The sequence below is a fragment of the Marmota flaviventris genome, chromosome 2, assembly GCF_047511675.1.
Source record: "Marmota flaviventris isolate mMarFla1 chromosome 2, mMarFla1.hap1, whole genome shotgun sequence".
Lineage (NCBI taxonomy): Eukaryota > Metazoa > Chordata > Mammalia > Rodentia > Sciuridae > Marmota > Marmota flaviventris.
The window spans coordinates 13,425,124-13,441,646 of NC_092499.1; the positions used below are offsets into that span (position 1 = coordinate 13,425,124).

Sequence of the window (16,523 nt, forward strand, 5' to 3'; positions counted from 1 at the left end):
AATGAAGGCATAACACAGCCAGACCTAATCTGTAAGGCCAGAGAAAGCTTCTTGAGGAAGTGAGTTGCGAACTGCAATATGAAGGGTAAGCAGGAGTTAATAGGCAGTACTGATGGAAAAGAGCTTTCCAGGCAGAAGAAAAAATGTGTAGAAATGAGCCAGGAATATACCATACATTTATGGTCAGTTGATTTTTGAGAGCGTGTTTGGAGGTTCTAGCAGGGGAGCTCAACTACTCTATACCCTTGACTAAGGAATGGTCCTCCTCTATTGGAGAAGGTTGTTCTCTTCAACTATTCAGGAGGGATGCACGGGGAGTAGTGAGAGGGGAAGGGACAACCGCCTAGCCAGCCAGATCGGCCCTGGTGATCAATGCGGGTGATAGATGTTGTGGCCAGATTGCCCTCACATCCAAGGTCAGTTGATTTTTGAAAAGGGTTCCAAAAAGGATAGTGTTTTTTTTTTTTTCCTCACCATGGGGTCCTGGATCAATTGGATATTCCTGAAGAAAACAATGAAGTTAGACCCTTGACCTCCTGCTGCCGGGTTTCTGTTCTCGCGACTAAAAGGCTCAGGGGTCACTCCAGGAAAACTGGGCTAACTGGGCTGCATGAAATAACCACACAAGAGACACAAATACCTTTTTCTTTGGGGTCGCTGTGACGGCTCCTCTGACCTTAAGCGTCCGCAGGAAGAGAGAGAGAGAGAGAGAGAGAGCACGTGCTGACCCCTTTTACTGAGAAGTTATTCAAATGAGGCAAGGGGCCAGGTTTCAGGGGGCTGAGTCATGATGTCCACTGTCAGCAGGTTGACTGACACCTGGGTTGGCCACACCCAAGGGCACAGTAAGAGAAGGGGACACACACAAGGCACTTCCATGGAAGATTCTATCCTAAATAGGGCAAAGGGTTATATATATTACAAAGGAACAGGTGAGTATAGCTTCACCCATGGGGCTGTAGCAAGACACACCCATGCACGAGACACCGACCCTCGAACCCAAGAAGGGTAGGGAAAGCTCTGCCACATTTCTGTGACTGAGCACCTCAGCACCCAGCCAGGAAGTATGACTCAGTAAGATTGGTCTCCCACACCTGCCTCTTTACAAAAATGAACTTGAATTTATGGATCAAGACCTAAATTTTTAGAGAGCGTGGTGAGAAACGGGAGTGCGGCCTGCTCCCCCGGGCCCTCTGGGACCCCAGGCCCCAGGCCGGCGGGTGCGCTGGGGGGCCTGAGGACAGGTCGCGGCCTCTCCTGCAGATCCCCGGAGCTCCTGCTGCGAGTGCCCACTGGCTGGCCCTGGCTGTGAAGGGCTGGTGAACCTGCCACCCAGATGGATGACCTGATGGCGGCGGCGACCTGTTTGCAGTTTAACTGTTTGCAACAGTTTGTGGCTTTTCCAAATTGCAAAATACCATCATGTAAATAGGCTAACTTTATCAAAGTGGAGGCGGTTGCCATAACTATATTATAAAAGCAAGGTTTGTGTTTGGAAAATCTACTATAAACTTCTCCTTTCCTATGTTTCCAAGGAATTTAAACTTGGATTTAAAAGGGGGAAAGGAAAAAGGGAAGAAAGTACTCTTTATTAAAGTAAACTTGCTAATCTGGGCAACATTTTATTTTAGATCCTTTATCTGTGTATGAATTCTATGAGCATGTGATTGCTTTTGGGGCCTTTTCTTGCACTACTTTTTTTTTTTATTCTCATTGTTATTTCTGATACTGGAGCTTAAGCCCAGAGTTACTTTACCACTGAGGTGCGTTCCCCAGCCCTTTTTATTTTGAGACAGGTTCTCACTAAGTTGCTCAGGCTGGCTTGAATTTGTGATCCTCCTGCCTCACCTTCCTGTGGTGCTGGGATTACAGGCGTGTGCCATTGTGCTTGGCTCTAACACTACATTCTGAATGGGAAGAGGGCTGCCGGGTCTCCTGGCTCAATCGTGCGGGTCCCAGCTGAAGCCGCCACCTGGGACGTGGCGCCTTTGGGTGGCGGCGGGCGTGGCATGGCGAGAAGAATGGCGGCCGCCCGATCGCCGCGGAGGCCGGCAGGGGCTTCAAGGTCCCAAGAAGGAGGATGGACGCCTGAAAGCTCGACTACGCGTTGGACAGCGGAGCCGCACAGACCAGGGCTCTCCGTGAGCGCTCAGTGCTGGCTCCTCCAGACCACACCTTGTCTCGGCCACCGGCCACCGTCCTGGAAGGTGAGAGAAGCCCCGGAAGACGACGACGACGACGGGTGGAACGGTTAGCGGCTCGGGCGGTTGGTGTTCGTTCTACCAAAGAGAGAAACGGTAGTCACAAGCCGCATCTACCCAGTTGGAAACGCCCGCCACCCTTTGGGGAGATTTCCTGGCCCTTTGTAAAAGGCCTGTGTATATAATATGAAAAAGCTGCTCTCAACTTGCCCCCCAACCTTTTAAAACTTGTGCTGCATCTGGACATTCTAAATGTAGAGAGGATGCCTGACGTACGATAGAGTTAGAAAATAACGTCTTGTAAATGTCCGTTTGTTTGAAAAAATCAGAAATGTTTTCTGGAAGTGACTTTGAAATGAATTTGTTAGACCACCTCTAGGAGCGACACTTGTCCACGTTTGTTCAGTGGGTTGTTGGACATGGAGAAGACTGACTGTGAGAAGGAGGTCCTGTGCCAGACTGGTTTTACGTAAAAGACATTTTTCATATAATAACCATTGTTTTGCGTGTGCATTTTATTACTCATTAGTGTATATATAGTTGAAAATGCTAAATATTTTTTTTTTAAATATCTAGGTTTTCTAGATGTTCTAAAGTGCCTGATATATGTTAAAAGTAGAAGTGGTAGAATATATGACACATTTTGTAAATTTCTTTTGTTAAAATTCTTATGAAATGGTTTCTTTTTGGGGGGGGGGGGTGCAATAGCCAAACCCCTGTTGAATAGTACAGTTGTGTGCTGGTCCTGGGGAGCACCGTGCCAGTGTGCTTACCAAGAGCCAAGAGTTGTCTATGAGTTTTGTTTTACTTTGATGTGTACATAGTGTATATAAAGGACAAATGAGTCCTCCTAATCTACATCTAGCCTTTCTAGATGTTAAAGAGGTTGCCAGTGTATGACAAAAGTAGAATTAGTAAACCAGTTTTGAATGTTTTGTGTTAAAATTCCTAGGAAAGATTGTCTTCTGAAAATTTTGAGCATTATAGCCCACTGGGTCGGTGAAGGGCCAGAATGCTCATATTTTGAAGACATTTTCAAATTAGAACTATTGTTACATGTGTGCAGTGTATTCAAGACTGTCATGTACATAGTGGACAAATTGAGTCCTTACTTGAAACATCTAGTCTTGTCTAGATGTTTAGAAGTGCCCGATGTATGTTAAACGTAGAGGTAGTAAAATATCACTTTGTAAATATCTTTTTGCTAAAATTCATATGAAATAGTCTTTTGGGAATGGAACTATTAAACCACCTCTGTGAGCGGTATAGTACTGTCTGTATTTGCTCAGTGATGTGGAGGAGGTGGGAGGGAAGCAATTGCAAAAGGTTAGTGTGTTCATATTTGGACATTTTCAGACATCAGTTTTCTATGTTTTGTGCATTTTGTTTTTGCTGTGTATATAATGGACAAATAAGTCCCAATTTTGTAACATCTAGTCTCTAGATGTTAAAGAGGTTGCCAGTGTATGACCAAGTAGTTAGTAAAATTAGAACATTTTGTACATTTTTTGTTGAAATTCATAGGAAAGCTTGTCCTCTGTAAAAAGACTTTTGGATATGGATTTGTTCGACCATCTCTAAGTGTTACATATGCCTGTACTTGTCCACTGGACTGAAAATAGAAGGAAATGAGGAGGGAGAGGTTCAAGGACAAAATGGTCATATTAGAAGATACCTCATATTTAACCATTGCTATGCGTGCAATTTTATTTACCAGTGCTGTGTGAATAGTGGACAGGGTCTTATGTGGAATATCTAGTCCTTCTATATATTTAGAAGTGCTTGATATATTTAAAAGTAAAAGTAGTAGAATTGAAACTTTTTGTAAATAGCTTTTAAAAACTGATGAGAAATTTTGTGTTTGGAATTGTTAAACCACCTCTTAACAGGAAAAAAAAAAAAAAAAGACCTAAATTTTAAAATCAAACTGTAAAACTCTTTAAGACAGAAGTAAGTCTTCATGGTCTGGGTAAGGAATACTATCTTAGCACGAGCAACAAAATAAATAAATTGGACTTCATCAAAATTAAAACCTTTGTTGTTCAAAGGATACCATTAACAAAGAGAAGTAACCCATACATGAGGAAAAAAATTTTTGCAAGTCATGTATCTGATAAGGGAACTTATATACAGCTACTGCTGGGAAAATGCATAAGTCGATAGACTAGGTTTGTGGAAAGAGGTCAGAGACTCGTGATTGGATGTGTTTCCTGATTTGCGAAGTAGAGCTCTGTTACAAAGTGGTCTCCTCTTCATTTCTTTCAAAATGAAAACATGTAATCTTCCTTACAATTAGTAAGCATCTCTTTCAGCTCACACCATCCACTTTCAAAGTAACAGGTATAAACTCCATGTTCAACTGCGAATTTCTTAGTCCAGGAATCCTTGGCCCTGTGTTATGATTAGCATGTGCCTCACGTGTGGTAGGCAGGCACTCTACCACTGAGTTACAACCCCAGCCCAGATTTTGCTTACTTTTTAAATAAGAATTTAAAAATAGTCCAAGCATCCTTCTAAATCAGTCATAAACTGTTGTAATGGTCTGAATTGTATTTTATGATTTCCTTACCCTTGAATACTTTGCCCTGTTCTATCAACTGTGTCTTGAGCCAAGGACTTAGTTGTGCAGAACTCTTACTCAACTCACCAAAACCAGAATCCAGCCAGGAAAATAGAAAAATATGAAATTGATCTTTCTATTTCCTCCTATTAAATAAGAGTTGCTCTGGAAATGTTTCGTGCAAGGAAATAGTGATAAAATTTCTTTGATATTAAGTTTCTAGAGGATGGAAATCTTTTGTGAGTTTTAAAAATTTTTTTAAGGAATCAGATATTTTATTGGGGGAAACCATATGGAATAATGCATTCCCGGACTTCTTTCTTATTTCCTAGAGAGCCTGGATTCCTAAACCACAGATGAGATGGAGGTAATTGAATATTCCCAATTAGAATAGGGTGTATTTTCAAAGTTCATAATAAAGACCTTATAAGTATCATTATGTGTCTGCCCAAACTATTTTAATCAGTTAATAGCTATCTTTATTCATATATTTTAAACCAGATGAGCTCCGAAAAGAAATGTTGGACGATGCCCAAAAGAAATTGACGAATTTGGTAAACAGCACAGAAGGAAAAGTAGACAAGTAAGCTTTTGCCTTTTAACGTTTGTATATTTTATAGAGATTGCTTTTATGGTAAAAACAACTTATAAATGTAGATCTTTATAATATGACTAGATTTTTAAGAAGTCTTTTCTTTTTCTCATATGTTGAGATGAGTGAGGTAGTTTTTTTTTTTTTTTTTTGAAACATGACACTTTTTATTTGTTCAGAACACTTATTTTTAAAGTTAGCTGAGGTTAAAAATTTTCTGGTTTCCAATGTAATTTGTAACATCCAAAAGTGTTAAGTTCATTATTAAGAATTTATAACAGAGGCTGGGGATGTGGCTCAAGCGATAGCGCATTCGCCTGGCATGTGTGCGGCCCGGGTTCGATCCTCAGCACCACATACAAACAAAGATGTTGTGTCCGCCAAAAACTAAAAAATAAATATTAAAAATTCAAAAAAAAAGAATTTATAACAAAACGGACCTGTATATAGTCAGTCTTACCTGATACCCCAATAACAATATATACACTACACAGTGACATCTAATCAGAACACAGTCTCCCAACCAGACATGGAAATGCAGAAATAGCAATGTTATTTTCATTTCTGTGTGTTCCAGATTTTAGATCATAGAATCTAAAAATTCACATAAATTTTGAATTGTTTTTTCACGTCTGATAAAGACTTTTCTCTAAGAAATTTTTTAATCTTATAAAAAATTTTATAATCTTTTCTTTGAAATATGAGAAAGATATGAAATCTCCTGAGTTATAAATGCAGTTTATACATTCTTTTAAAAAGTTATTCTTAAATATCACAAATTAATTATATATCCATAATACATGTCTTTTCTAGTCATTTTTAAACAATATTCAAGTATGTTGTGCTTCTGCATGTTTACATTACTTTATAAGCTACTTTTACTTTTCAATAAAATTTTATCTACACAAATTTCTCAAATATTTAATAAATGAGACAAAACAATCATTATGAAAATATAAACTGCAACTACATCTTTTTCATCTTTCATTTTATCTTTTTCCTATCTACCAAGTAATTTCCTGTTCCTTAGGGAGGCTGGTAGACTTTTATCTTTCAAATCTCAGCTCTGCTGCCCTCTCAGCCTGGTGTAGAGTCAATACATCTCAGCGGTCTTGAACACACAGCATTCACTCTGCCATATCAAGTGTTTCAGTGACATCTGATAGCATCGGTAGCCATTATTTCTTGTTATTTCAACTGCAGAACCACCTTATTAGCTGCTTCCAAGGAATTTATTAGATTCTGCAGCTCTTCTTTACTCATTTCAACCAAATATGGTTTTACTTCACCATTTTCTTTTACATCTAGATGAAGGTTTAAGAGTGGCATTTGTAAAGTAGCAATCTTGTCACTAGAAAGTGCAAGCTTTAACTGCCAATCAAAATCCTGTAACTGTGCAGAAGAAATATCAACTATTTCCTTTAAAAGAACTTGCTTGATTTCATCTTTCCTACTTTTCAAGCATTTCATGATAGCTTCTTGATGAGATGAATTCAAATGATTCAATTGCTGAAGTGTCTCTTCATCGGATAAATTTTTACCAACTAGAGCTTTAAAAATTTTGGTAACATTTTCTAAAACATTCATCCATTCTGTTGAATCCCAAACACTGTGGTAATCCTGGTAGAGAGGATAAGCTGGACCACAGAAGCCATCAATTATTTTGTGAAGTGGCTGCACGCCCAGCTGGGGGGAGGGGGGTGCAGCTTCTGCAGCCCCCACAAGGACGTCCCCTCTTCCGGCTCCATCCCTGGGCAAAGAGTGAGGTAGTTTTAAATGAGGGTCAATAGAATAACTTGCCGCCTTTTTTTTTTTTTTAAGTATAGTTTCCCCAACACGTTCTTTTTCTTAAAATCATATGGAAGAGGGCTGGGGATGTGGCTCAAGCGGTAGCGCGCTCGCCTGGCATGCGTGCGGCCCGGGTTCGATCCTCATTAGCACCACATACAAAAAAAAGATGTTGTATCCGCCGATAACTAAAAAATAAATATTAAAAAAAAAAAAAAAAAAAAAAAAAAATCATATGGAAGAGTTAAAACATCACCCCAATGTGAAGTACTTAAAAATGAAAAAAATTTCCTTTTACTATTTTTTCTCCCTTTATTGTCTTTAAATATCAGTTCCCTTGTATATGTTACTGAAATTTTAAAATCTAACAATCCCCCAAACTTATGTGTGCTTGGCATGACATTTTATTGCATTTCTAATCTCTGTCAATATTAGAAAATATTTACAAGAACCAGACTTAAAAAGTATGATTTGTTGAACATATCTTGCTCAAACATATTAAGTCTAGGAATATATGCAATAATATTTAATATTCTTAAAATTATTATTAGCAATGTTTTGATAAATGTGAATGGAGAAATATAATAGATAAACACAAGAACAGTTGTTGCCACTTACTTGTCTACTTCAGGTGAGCGCCAGTCCAGTCAGGCACTGAGCGTCACTAATAAGGCACCTCCTCGGGTGGTCATTGGGTTAAAGAAAATGGGCGACTCATAAATGATGTTTTAAAAGACATGCATTTTGGATTGTTAGAAATATTCTGAATTAAACTTGTCAAATTTTTAAAAAAGCTAATTTAATGTATTTTATTGTTCAGTCTTTTGTTATTAAATATAATTATTTAAGTGTAATTAAATGTTTATCTGTCTAGTGTTTGGGTACACTCCATGTGGAGATGGCTTGAGCTGTTTCTGCCTTTATTTTCATAGAGTCCTCATGAGAAACCTTTTTATTGGTCATTTCCATACCCCAAAGAGTAAACGTCACGAAGTGTTACAGTTAATGGGAAGCATCCTGGATATTCAAAAGGAGGAAATGGAGCAGGTAACTGGACAGTAAAAGCTATTCTGAATGCATTTATAACTAAAAGAATACCATTGTAGAAAATTGTTTCCTTTTATTATATTTAACTTTTACTTAAACTAATTTTCTCAATTTATCCTACACTGTATTAGTTTAAACATTTTCTAACTTATAAGTCAACTTTTTTATTACTGTACTGAAATTTTAAGATCTAACAATCCCCCAAACCTTTATGGGTGCTTGGCATGACATTTTATTGTACTTGTGGCCTCTGTCAGTATTAGGAAATATTTACTTGGAACCAAAAAGAGACCATACTTAGAAAGCATGATTTGTTGAAATCATGTGAAAGCAATTCATATTTTTCTTTACTTGTATTGATAATATTTTTGTTTTAAAATAATCTTGCAGTTGTTGAATGAAGATTACGGTGGTGTTACAAAGTGGATGACTAGTTGGCTTGGAGGAGGATCAAAAAGTGTCCCCAACACACCTCTGAGACCAAATCAACAATCTGTGCTTAATAGTGTAAGAATCAGTTTTATTCTTATGGAATATGAATGGTGAAATGATTGCATATCACACTCATTTGCAAAGAATCAGATTTATTCTTTGGGTTGTTTCATACAACTCTTTTTTATTTTGGAGTTGTGGAAACAGATCCAGTGAGGTTTGTAAGGATGATAGGCCAGTTTGAACTACTTTATTTTGCATATAGGTTTCATTTTAACTTTTTATTCAGTTCTTTTATTTTTCAAAGTATTAAAGCATTCTTTGTGTATTTTTGTGGTTGGGGGATCAAATCCAGGACCTTGATCATGCTAGGCAAGCGCTCTTGCTGAGCCAAATCCCCAGCCGTCATTTCTTTGTTTGATCATGCTGCCGCCATGAAATAACAACATTCATAAATGCCGAATCTTTATTATATTCACATATGTATGTTTCAAGATCTTGAGCCAGTGATATTTACTGACCACCTGTAAATATCATATATTTGTTGTATACCAAACTTGTAAGCTTTGGGGATACATCTGCAAAGCTGATAGACTAGGTATCTGCCCTGAACAAACTAACATTCTGGTAGGAGCAGGCAGTTAACAAAAATGAAAAGATTTAGTGCCTGGTATACAGTAGACTTTAGGTGGATGTTAATTGAATTAAGTAGCACTATAGAATATAGGGCTTTTCTTTTATTTTTGTAATAAAAAGGACACAAAAATAGGAAGACCCTGTTTTATTTGGATGACGTAGAATTTAATCTAAAAGAAAGATATATGCTACAATATTATTTTAACTTGATCATGTTACTAATCTTTTGCTATTATTCATTGATTGCATTTTTTTTTTTTTTTTTTTTTGGTGCTGGGGATTGAACACTCAGGGCCTTGTTGCATGCAAGGCAAGCACACTATCAAGTGAGCTATATCCCCAGCCCTATTGATTGGATCTTAATTTAGGAAATCATGTTTAAGGACTGGGGGTTCTGGTAGAGCACTTGCCTAGCATGCATGAGGCCCTGGGTTCAGTCCCCAGTACTGCTGGAAAAAGGGGACTTATTTTTAATGAATGTTTTCCATTGATAAAATTTTATGTCTTGCCAGGCATTGCTGTTACACATCTATAATCCCAGTGACTTGGGAGACTGAGGCAGGAGAATGGCAAAATCAAGGCCAGCTTCAGCAAGGCCCTATCTCAAAATTTAAAAAAAATTAAAAGGGGGTTAAAGCACACCTGGATTCAATCCCCACCTCCACAGGGGGGAAAAAATAAGAAAAGAAAAAAGACTGACGTCTAAGTGTCATTAATGGCACTTAGTTAGCTAAATCTGACAGGAAGGTGTTTGAAACAGGTGTTGTCACAAAGATTATTTACTGAATTATAAAAAATTCTGTAAAAACAATGTATCTAAAGTGCTGCATTTTCATTTGTCCATAAAGCTGATTTGTTAAAAAAAGAGAAAGATTGACATAGCATGATCAATTTTTAATTAAAATAGCTGGTATGTTTTCTTAGTTACAGTAAATGTAATTTTATTATCTAGTCTAATGTAACCAAAAGATTTTTTCTTAGTCTTTTTCAGAACTTTTTGTTAAATTTCTGGAAACGGAATCTCATCCGTCTGTTCCACCACCAAAACTTTCTGCTCATGCCATGAAATGTCTAGACTCACCAGAAAGGAGAGAGCAAGGTGCAAATGTACCAGGAAGTTTTAAAGGTAAATGCAAATACTTATTTTTTTCTCAATGTGAAAAATAGAATGTCTAACTGATGATTTTGCTTTTAGTGATATTAACTAATTTTTTAGTGCTTTTAAAAACATTAATACTGCTTTCAAAATTCCAATAAGGCTTTATATATTGTAGCAGTCTGATATTTAATTGGCTTAGATTAATTTAAATAGTATGAAATATTTTCCCTTTGTATTTCAGAATAATTCTCTCTTTACATAAGCCTCTTTGAATCATTCTTCTGGAAATGATGGTGAACTGGTTAAAACTTTTGCCTGTTAAACTGTTTGCCTTTCTCACTAATGGTGCTTATTACTAATCAGAGTCAGCTGTGTAGCTTTTTTTTTTTCCCTTTGAAAATCGAAGTGTCACTTGGCATATGTATAAGATCAGGTCAGAAAACTGACTCATAAAGCACCTGGAAGCAAATGGATGGTAGTTATAGACATGTGTACATATTTTCTATCCCACTATATTCTAAGGATCTTATATTCATATTACCAGTATTGACATGTAGAAAAATTTCTTGAGTTGAAATTGAATTATTCATTAAACTATTTTTTATTGGAAGATCTTTCTGAAGTTTTTATATTTTAATATAGATGTACATTTTAGTGTAGATTAAAGATGTATGTTATTATGTACTCTTTAGTTTGTATCACATACCATATACTTAAATTTGGATAAAATTATTTATAGAATTTTAAAAGCTTAATATGAACAAATATCTCTTACTTTTTGAACTTTTTTCTTTTCATTTTTTCCAAACTTTTATAGAAAGATAAATAAAATTTATATAAAATTTTTCCATTGATAAAAGTTATTTTTTGTTTAGGTTTGACTACCAAATTCAGTGAAAAGTCATTACTTTTTCCAAGAGGTATAGACAATACTGAAAACTTTTTTTTTTTTTTGGTTACACTAGACTATAGCATCTTGAAGGAGATTCTCAATTCCTTATGGCAAGGTCTTCCCCTCCCTCTCTCTACTTTGCTCTTCTTCCCTCTCCCTTTCCCCCTGTTATACCCTCTTTCTTTTATCACTTTGGAACCAGCTTGCTTGGTGTTGATCAGGGACACAAGCCAATGATGAACTGATAATAGTATTTGCATGAATTAAAGCAAATTTAAGAAATATGTCAGAGCTTAGTAGATAATATCAGAAGCCTTCCAGTTTAGGAAGTTGTCATTCACAGGAAAATCTAGCTCGGGGATCCAGGAGTACTTGATAACAACTAGATTTATTGAATTTGTCTTAGTACTTTCTTTGTGTTAGGAGGCCCGATGTATTTGAGTTTTCCATTGCTGAAGTGGCAACTACAAGCTGTGAACTTGTTAGTGGTCTTGTGTAAAAGCAGAATTCTAGTCACTAATACATTAGACCATGTGCCAAATACCTATTCCAGTGAAAATGAATTGTGTCAGCCCAACTTGATAGGATATAGTCTAATTGAATATCTAAAAGATGATCAGGTAATATATGCATCTATTATCTTTCCTTCTGGTAAATTAGTATCGATTCTAATTGTTATTATTACAATATGGGCACCAGCATTTTTCATGACCATTGTTAATTACTGGGAAATCTTAAATTCTCAAGTCCTTTATTTTTTAGGTGGGTAAGAGTTTGCCTTGCAACATAGGTAACACCATTTAGAAAGCTGTTGTTCTAGTAAGTAAAGCTTATTGATTAAGGATAAAGCAACAGCATTAATATGTTTAATAAAGCATTAGTTATTCATATAAATAGTTTTATTTCTTATTCTCCTTCACCATGTATATATATTTCATAGATTCTGCTTGTAGGATCCAGAATCCAGTAGCATATGATTATGGAGCCAGATCTGGAGACCTAAAGCACATATGTAGCATTGTGTTTTTTAACCAGAAAATGTTCCAAGTTACCAAATAAACTTTAATCAGATTTTCATAATGCAAATAAGTATCAATGTTTATAAATTAACGTCTACTTGTGCTCTCCTTCTGAACAATTAAAGAACAGTCCAAAAACTGTGCTAAACACCAGTGTTACTACCATGGAAGTAGAATTTTAAAGTCTATATGTGGTAAATTGACTCATGTATCTATGTTAATCTCCTTGACAGTATAGGGATAGCTTTCTTTATGCTCTTATTTATCTTAGAAGGTTATTTCAATTTGACCTCTTTGTGATAGATAGAGACTAAATAACCCATATCTTATCATTTAGATGCAGTAGAATTCAGAGCTGGTAGAAGAACTGACATGAGTCCATTCTTGGCTCCACGTTCAGCAGCTGTGCCACTTGTTAACCTAGCTGGAGTTGGACCTGGTGGACCTGGGCATCTGCTTTTGAAACCTATCGCAGATTTCATGCCCACCTTTACACCATTGCCAGTGTCTCCGGACAATAGCGCCAGAGTTGTACTACAGGACCTTCTAAAGCAATAGGTAATTCTCAAGCCAGAGATGATTTAGCACTTTAAAGAAGCCATAAACACTTTGTACTTTTTTTACAGAGTGGCCTTTTGGAAAACAAGGTCATGTATTTGTAGACAAAAAGAGAAAGAAAAAAAGTCGATATATATACTAGGTAATTTGTCTTTTTTTTTTCTTTTGTGTGTGTGTGGTTTTTTGCTATAGGACTTAAATTTTTTTTGTTTTCTTTGCTATAGCACTTTTTGTTTATAAAATTTTGTTCCAATGTATCAGGTAATCATCAGCAGTAATCAATTCGTATGTACTTTTGTGAGCAACTGTACAGAGGAGCATTAGTGAACCATTAGCTCCAACCTCTTTTTTTTTATGATTATATTTGTTAAATTTAATTGTATTAAGATAAAAATGATACATTTAAATACTAGGAAAGAAGAAAAATCCGACCCATATGAAAAATATATATATCTCAGATTTAGAGTATATGAAAACAAAATATAATGTTGCAAAAGTTGTGAATTCTTTAGTTTATAGAAGAAAACATTGTAAAACTACTAAAAGAAAATTACAGTGGGGAAGGCCTGAACATGAAGTTTAGTGGGTAAATTCTAAGATTCTTTTAATCCAAATAGTATGACACCTATCCATTTTACTTATTTTCATTTCTATAGAAAAGTCATTTCACATTAATTCAGTTTTCTAGAAGTTAAATATGTCCAGAAGGAAGAGTATTTTTGAGTCAAACCAAAAGTGGAACCACATGAACCATTTCCAATGTAAAAGTTAATTTGTAAGAATGTATCATTAAATATCTGGACTATTTATCTACCTGCTTTTCTGGGCTCTTCAATAATGCTTACAAACACATTTTTTAAAAACATGTGATCAAAAAAAAGAAAGAAAATAATATAAATTTTTAAAAGATGAAATGCTTAACAAAACCTTTTTTTAATTTTTGTATATTAAGATAAAAGATAAATCAAAAGTTTCTAGCTTAAGTAGGTGAAATCAGAGAAGAGAAAAAGCAGATTATATAACATACTTCTGTGACACCTGTAGTTTCTAAAACCATTAAGAACATTTTCATTAAAATTAACAAATAAAATTTAATAAATTTTAAATATAAATAATTCAGTATATTAATTTAAATTTATATAAATTAATATTGTTTGATTTAAATTTATTTAATCATTGTTTATTTAATAAAATTAATTTATACTAAATTATAATTTATATTTAAAAATTTATTAAATTTTATTTAAATTAATGATTTAATAAAGTTAATTTAATAAATATAATATAGATCAAATTATGTAATTAATTATATAATTTAATATAAATTTTAATAAAAATTAATTCTAATTAAAATGCTCTTAGTGGTTTTAGAAATTACAGGTGTCAAGAGAAGTATTTGCTATATAATCTACTTTTTTCTCTTCTCTGATTTTACCTAACTTAAGCTAGAAACTTTTGATTTATCTTAATTTAAAAAAATAAAAAAGGGAAGACAAAATACCTAGTAGCTACATATATATACCAGCTTTTTCTTTCTTTTTTCTTTCTTTTAATTTTTTCTGTTTCAGCTTTTTTTTCTTTATTTGATTTTCAAGCTCTTGTTAGGATCGGGACATGTGGTTTATCTTTTTTAAACCTCAAACGATTTACACAAAAGAAAAAGAAAGTGGCTTCTTTACATAGTGCAGAAAATGGACCCTTTAGAAGAACTTGTATAAAAAGGCTGAGAAGAAGATTTTCTCTGAAGAGGTCGCCAGTCCCCTACATCTCTGGGTATGTGGTTCATGCATATAGGTTGATGTGACGACCACCACCACCACAGCCATGAGACACACTTGCATCCCCAGGGTCAGTGAAATTACTTCCTTGCACCAGCACCAGCTGTTTAGAACTGAAGAATGAATCTTTAATTTTTATAAGCCCATTATAGAAAATCCTGACTTGAAGCTTAATTGTATGAGGATGTTCGTATTTATACTTTGAAGTTGTACATTGAAGAGCTTTTTCTTGCAGATTTTGTAAATGTAGCAATGCCTTAGAAATAGAAACATTTGTACAGCAAGAAAAGGTGAAAATAAGACTAGTTAAATATGTAAAGAGGTCTGGCTCCAACTAGAGCGAAATTTGATTGTCAATTCTGCTGTGATTAACTGTATATTGGGAGACTGGAAATTTTGATTATATGTTGATGGTTAAAACTTGTTTTTCTAAAAAAAAAATAACAGGTGACACTGCTTCACACAGTGTCACTTCTCTTCTTAACCAACTTATTTATATTGCCATTCTTCCATACATTGTAAAGGAGGTTCCCGTAGCAGTACGTATGAGAAATGTTCAACTGCCTACGGAGCTCTGCCCAGTTGGCATCATAGATGCTCCTCTACTAAACCCCACAATAAATTAAAAACATTGTAAATTGAAAATGCACGTACCACACCTTGTGCCCACCAGCACCATGCTCTGCAGTGTGCTGCTTGCCCTGATGATTCTTTGGCTGACTGGAGCTGCTGCTCCCTGCTGCTGCCCCATCAAGAGGGTGTTGTCCTACATGTTGTTAACCAGGACAAGTGGAATTCCAAATTTAAAGTACGAGTTCTGCTGAATATGCACTACTTTTGAACTACCATAAAGTTGAAAAATCTTTTTTTTTTTTAAATAAAAGCATTTTTAATTATAATTAAAGCATTTATATTGTTCTGAGGCTTATTTAGCCATCTTCCTATAAGGTTGAAAGAGTTATCCCAAAATTACTTTCACATTACATAAGAAATTTAGTACACCAGTGAAATCTTACTGAATTTTAGACAAAAATTACCTAATATGGTACAACATTAGGTCAACTTTTCATGGGAACAGGTATCCAATTAAAGATTTGGAAAGAAATTCAAGAGAAAAATTAAGACTTCCATATCATAAATTTTTGCTTCACTTATTTCAATATATGCAGAATACACTGAATTTGTTTTGAGTAAATTCTAGTAACAACTAATCAATGGTAGTGAATAACAATTGACATTTAAAAGTCATAGCTAAAATATATATTATTTTAAAGTGTATAACTCAGAATAACTTAAAAAGTGATGCCTTGATGAAATACTGTAAAAAGATTGCCTTTGCAAAGTTTGAGAACTGGATTCATATAAAGCAGTTCCCCCCAAATGCCCAAATCTAGAATTATAAAATAAATTGGAGTTGCCAAAGTCACTTGTTGTATTGGCTTAGTGTGTATTGGCTAAATATTCTTAATTCTATCCTTTAATTCTTATGTGAAAGTTTTATCCTGTTCATCAAATATTATCTTTGTAATAAAGTAATTATTTTAATATCATTTTTGTGATGAAAACCTTTAATATGCGTTTCTTTACAAGCAAAAATAAAAATTTATTCTTAATGAGTATTCTTAATGAGTATATTCTTAAATTCAAATTAGTATTGTTTCGCAGCATACAAAATTTCTGGATTATAAAGCTTCCATCTGATAGCAGTAGCGGTGGTGGTTTCTTGTCACAGTGTTGGGTCGGCAGCCTTCCCTTCCCCCTCCTCTTTCATGGCAGCTGTGGGCAGGGACTTTCCACCTGCCTGAGGAGACCTGAAATGGTCAATCAGAGGCTGACCTGGCAACAGGACCCCAACCACCTTGGGTTCCTGCCCGCTTAGCAGTCGCCCTGACCAACCCCTAAACTCTGCTCGCCAGCCTGC

At 35.4% G+C, this 16,523-nt stretch overlaps 1 protein-coding gene and 1 pseudogene across 3 annotated transcripts in view; one reads left to right on the top strand and one right to left on the bottom strand.

Annotated features, from left to right (window-relative positions):
* Window positions 1-16,221, top strand: part of Trip11 (thyroid hormone receptor interactor 11) — a 68,852-nt gene extending 52,631 nt beyond the window's left edge. The window contains exons 17-22 of one of the 3 annotated variants that reach the window (XM_071607594.1): window positions 5,263-5,344; window positions 8,074-8,188; window positions 8,579-8,695; window positions 10,238-10,382; window positions 12,604-12,824; window positions 14,393-16,221. In XM_071607594.1, the coding sequence (XP_071463695.1) occupies window positions 5,263-5,344; window positions 8,074-8,188; window positions 8,579-8,695; window positions 10,238-10,382; window positions 12,604-12,824 (680 nt within the window). In that variant the 3' untranslated portion in view covers window positions 14,393-16,221. Of the gene's footprint in view, window positions 1-5,262; window positions 5,345-8,073; window positions 8,189-8,578; window positions 8,696-10,237; window positions 10,383-12,603; window positions 13,632-14,392 lie in introns of those variants that run through there. The other 2 variants (XM_071607595.1, XM_071607596.1) reach the window with 2 other exon arrangements.
* LOC114089735 (COMM domain-containing protein 8 pseudogene) lies at window positions 6,542-7,101 on the bottom strand (annotated as a pseudogene).
* Window positions 16,222-16,523: the final 302 nt, after the last annotated feature.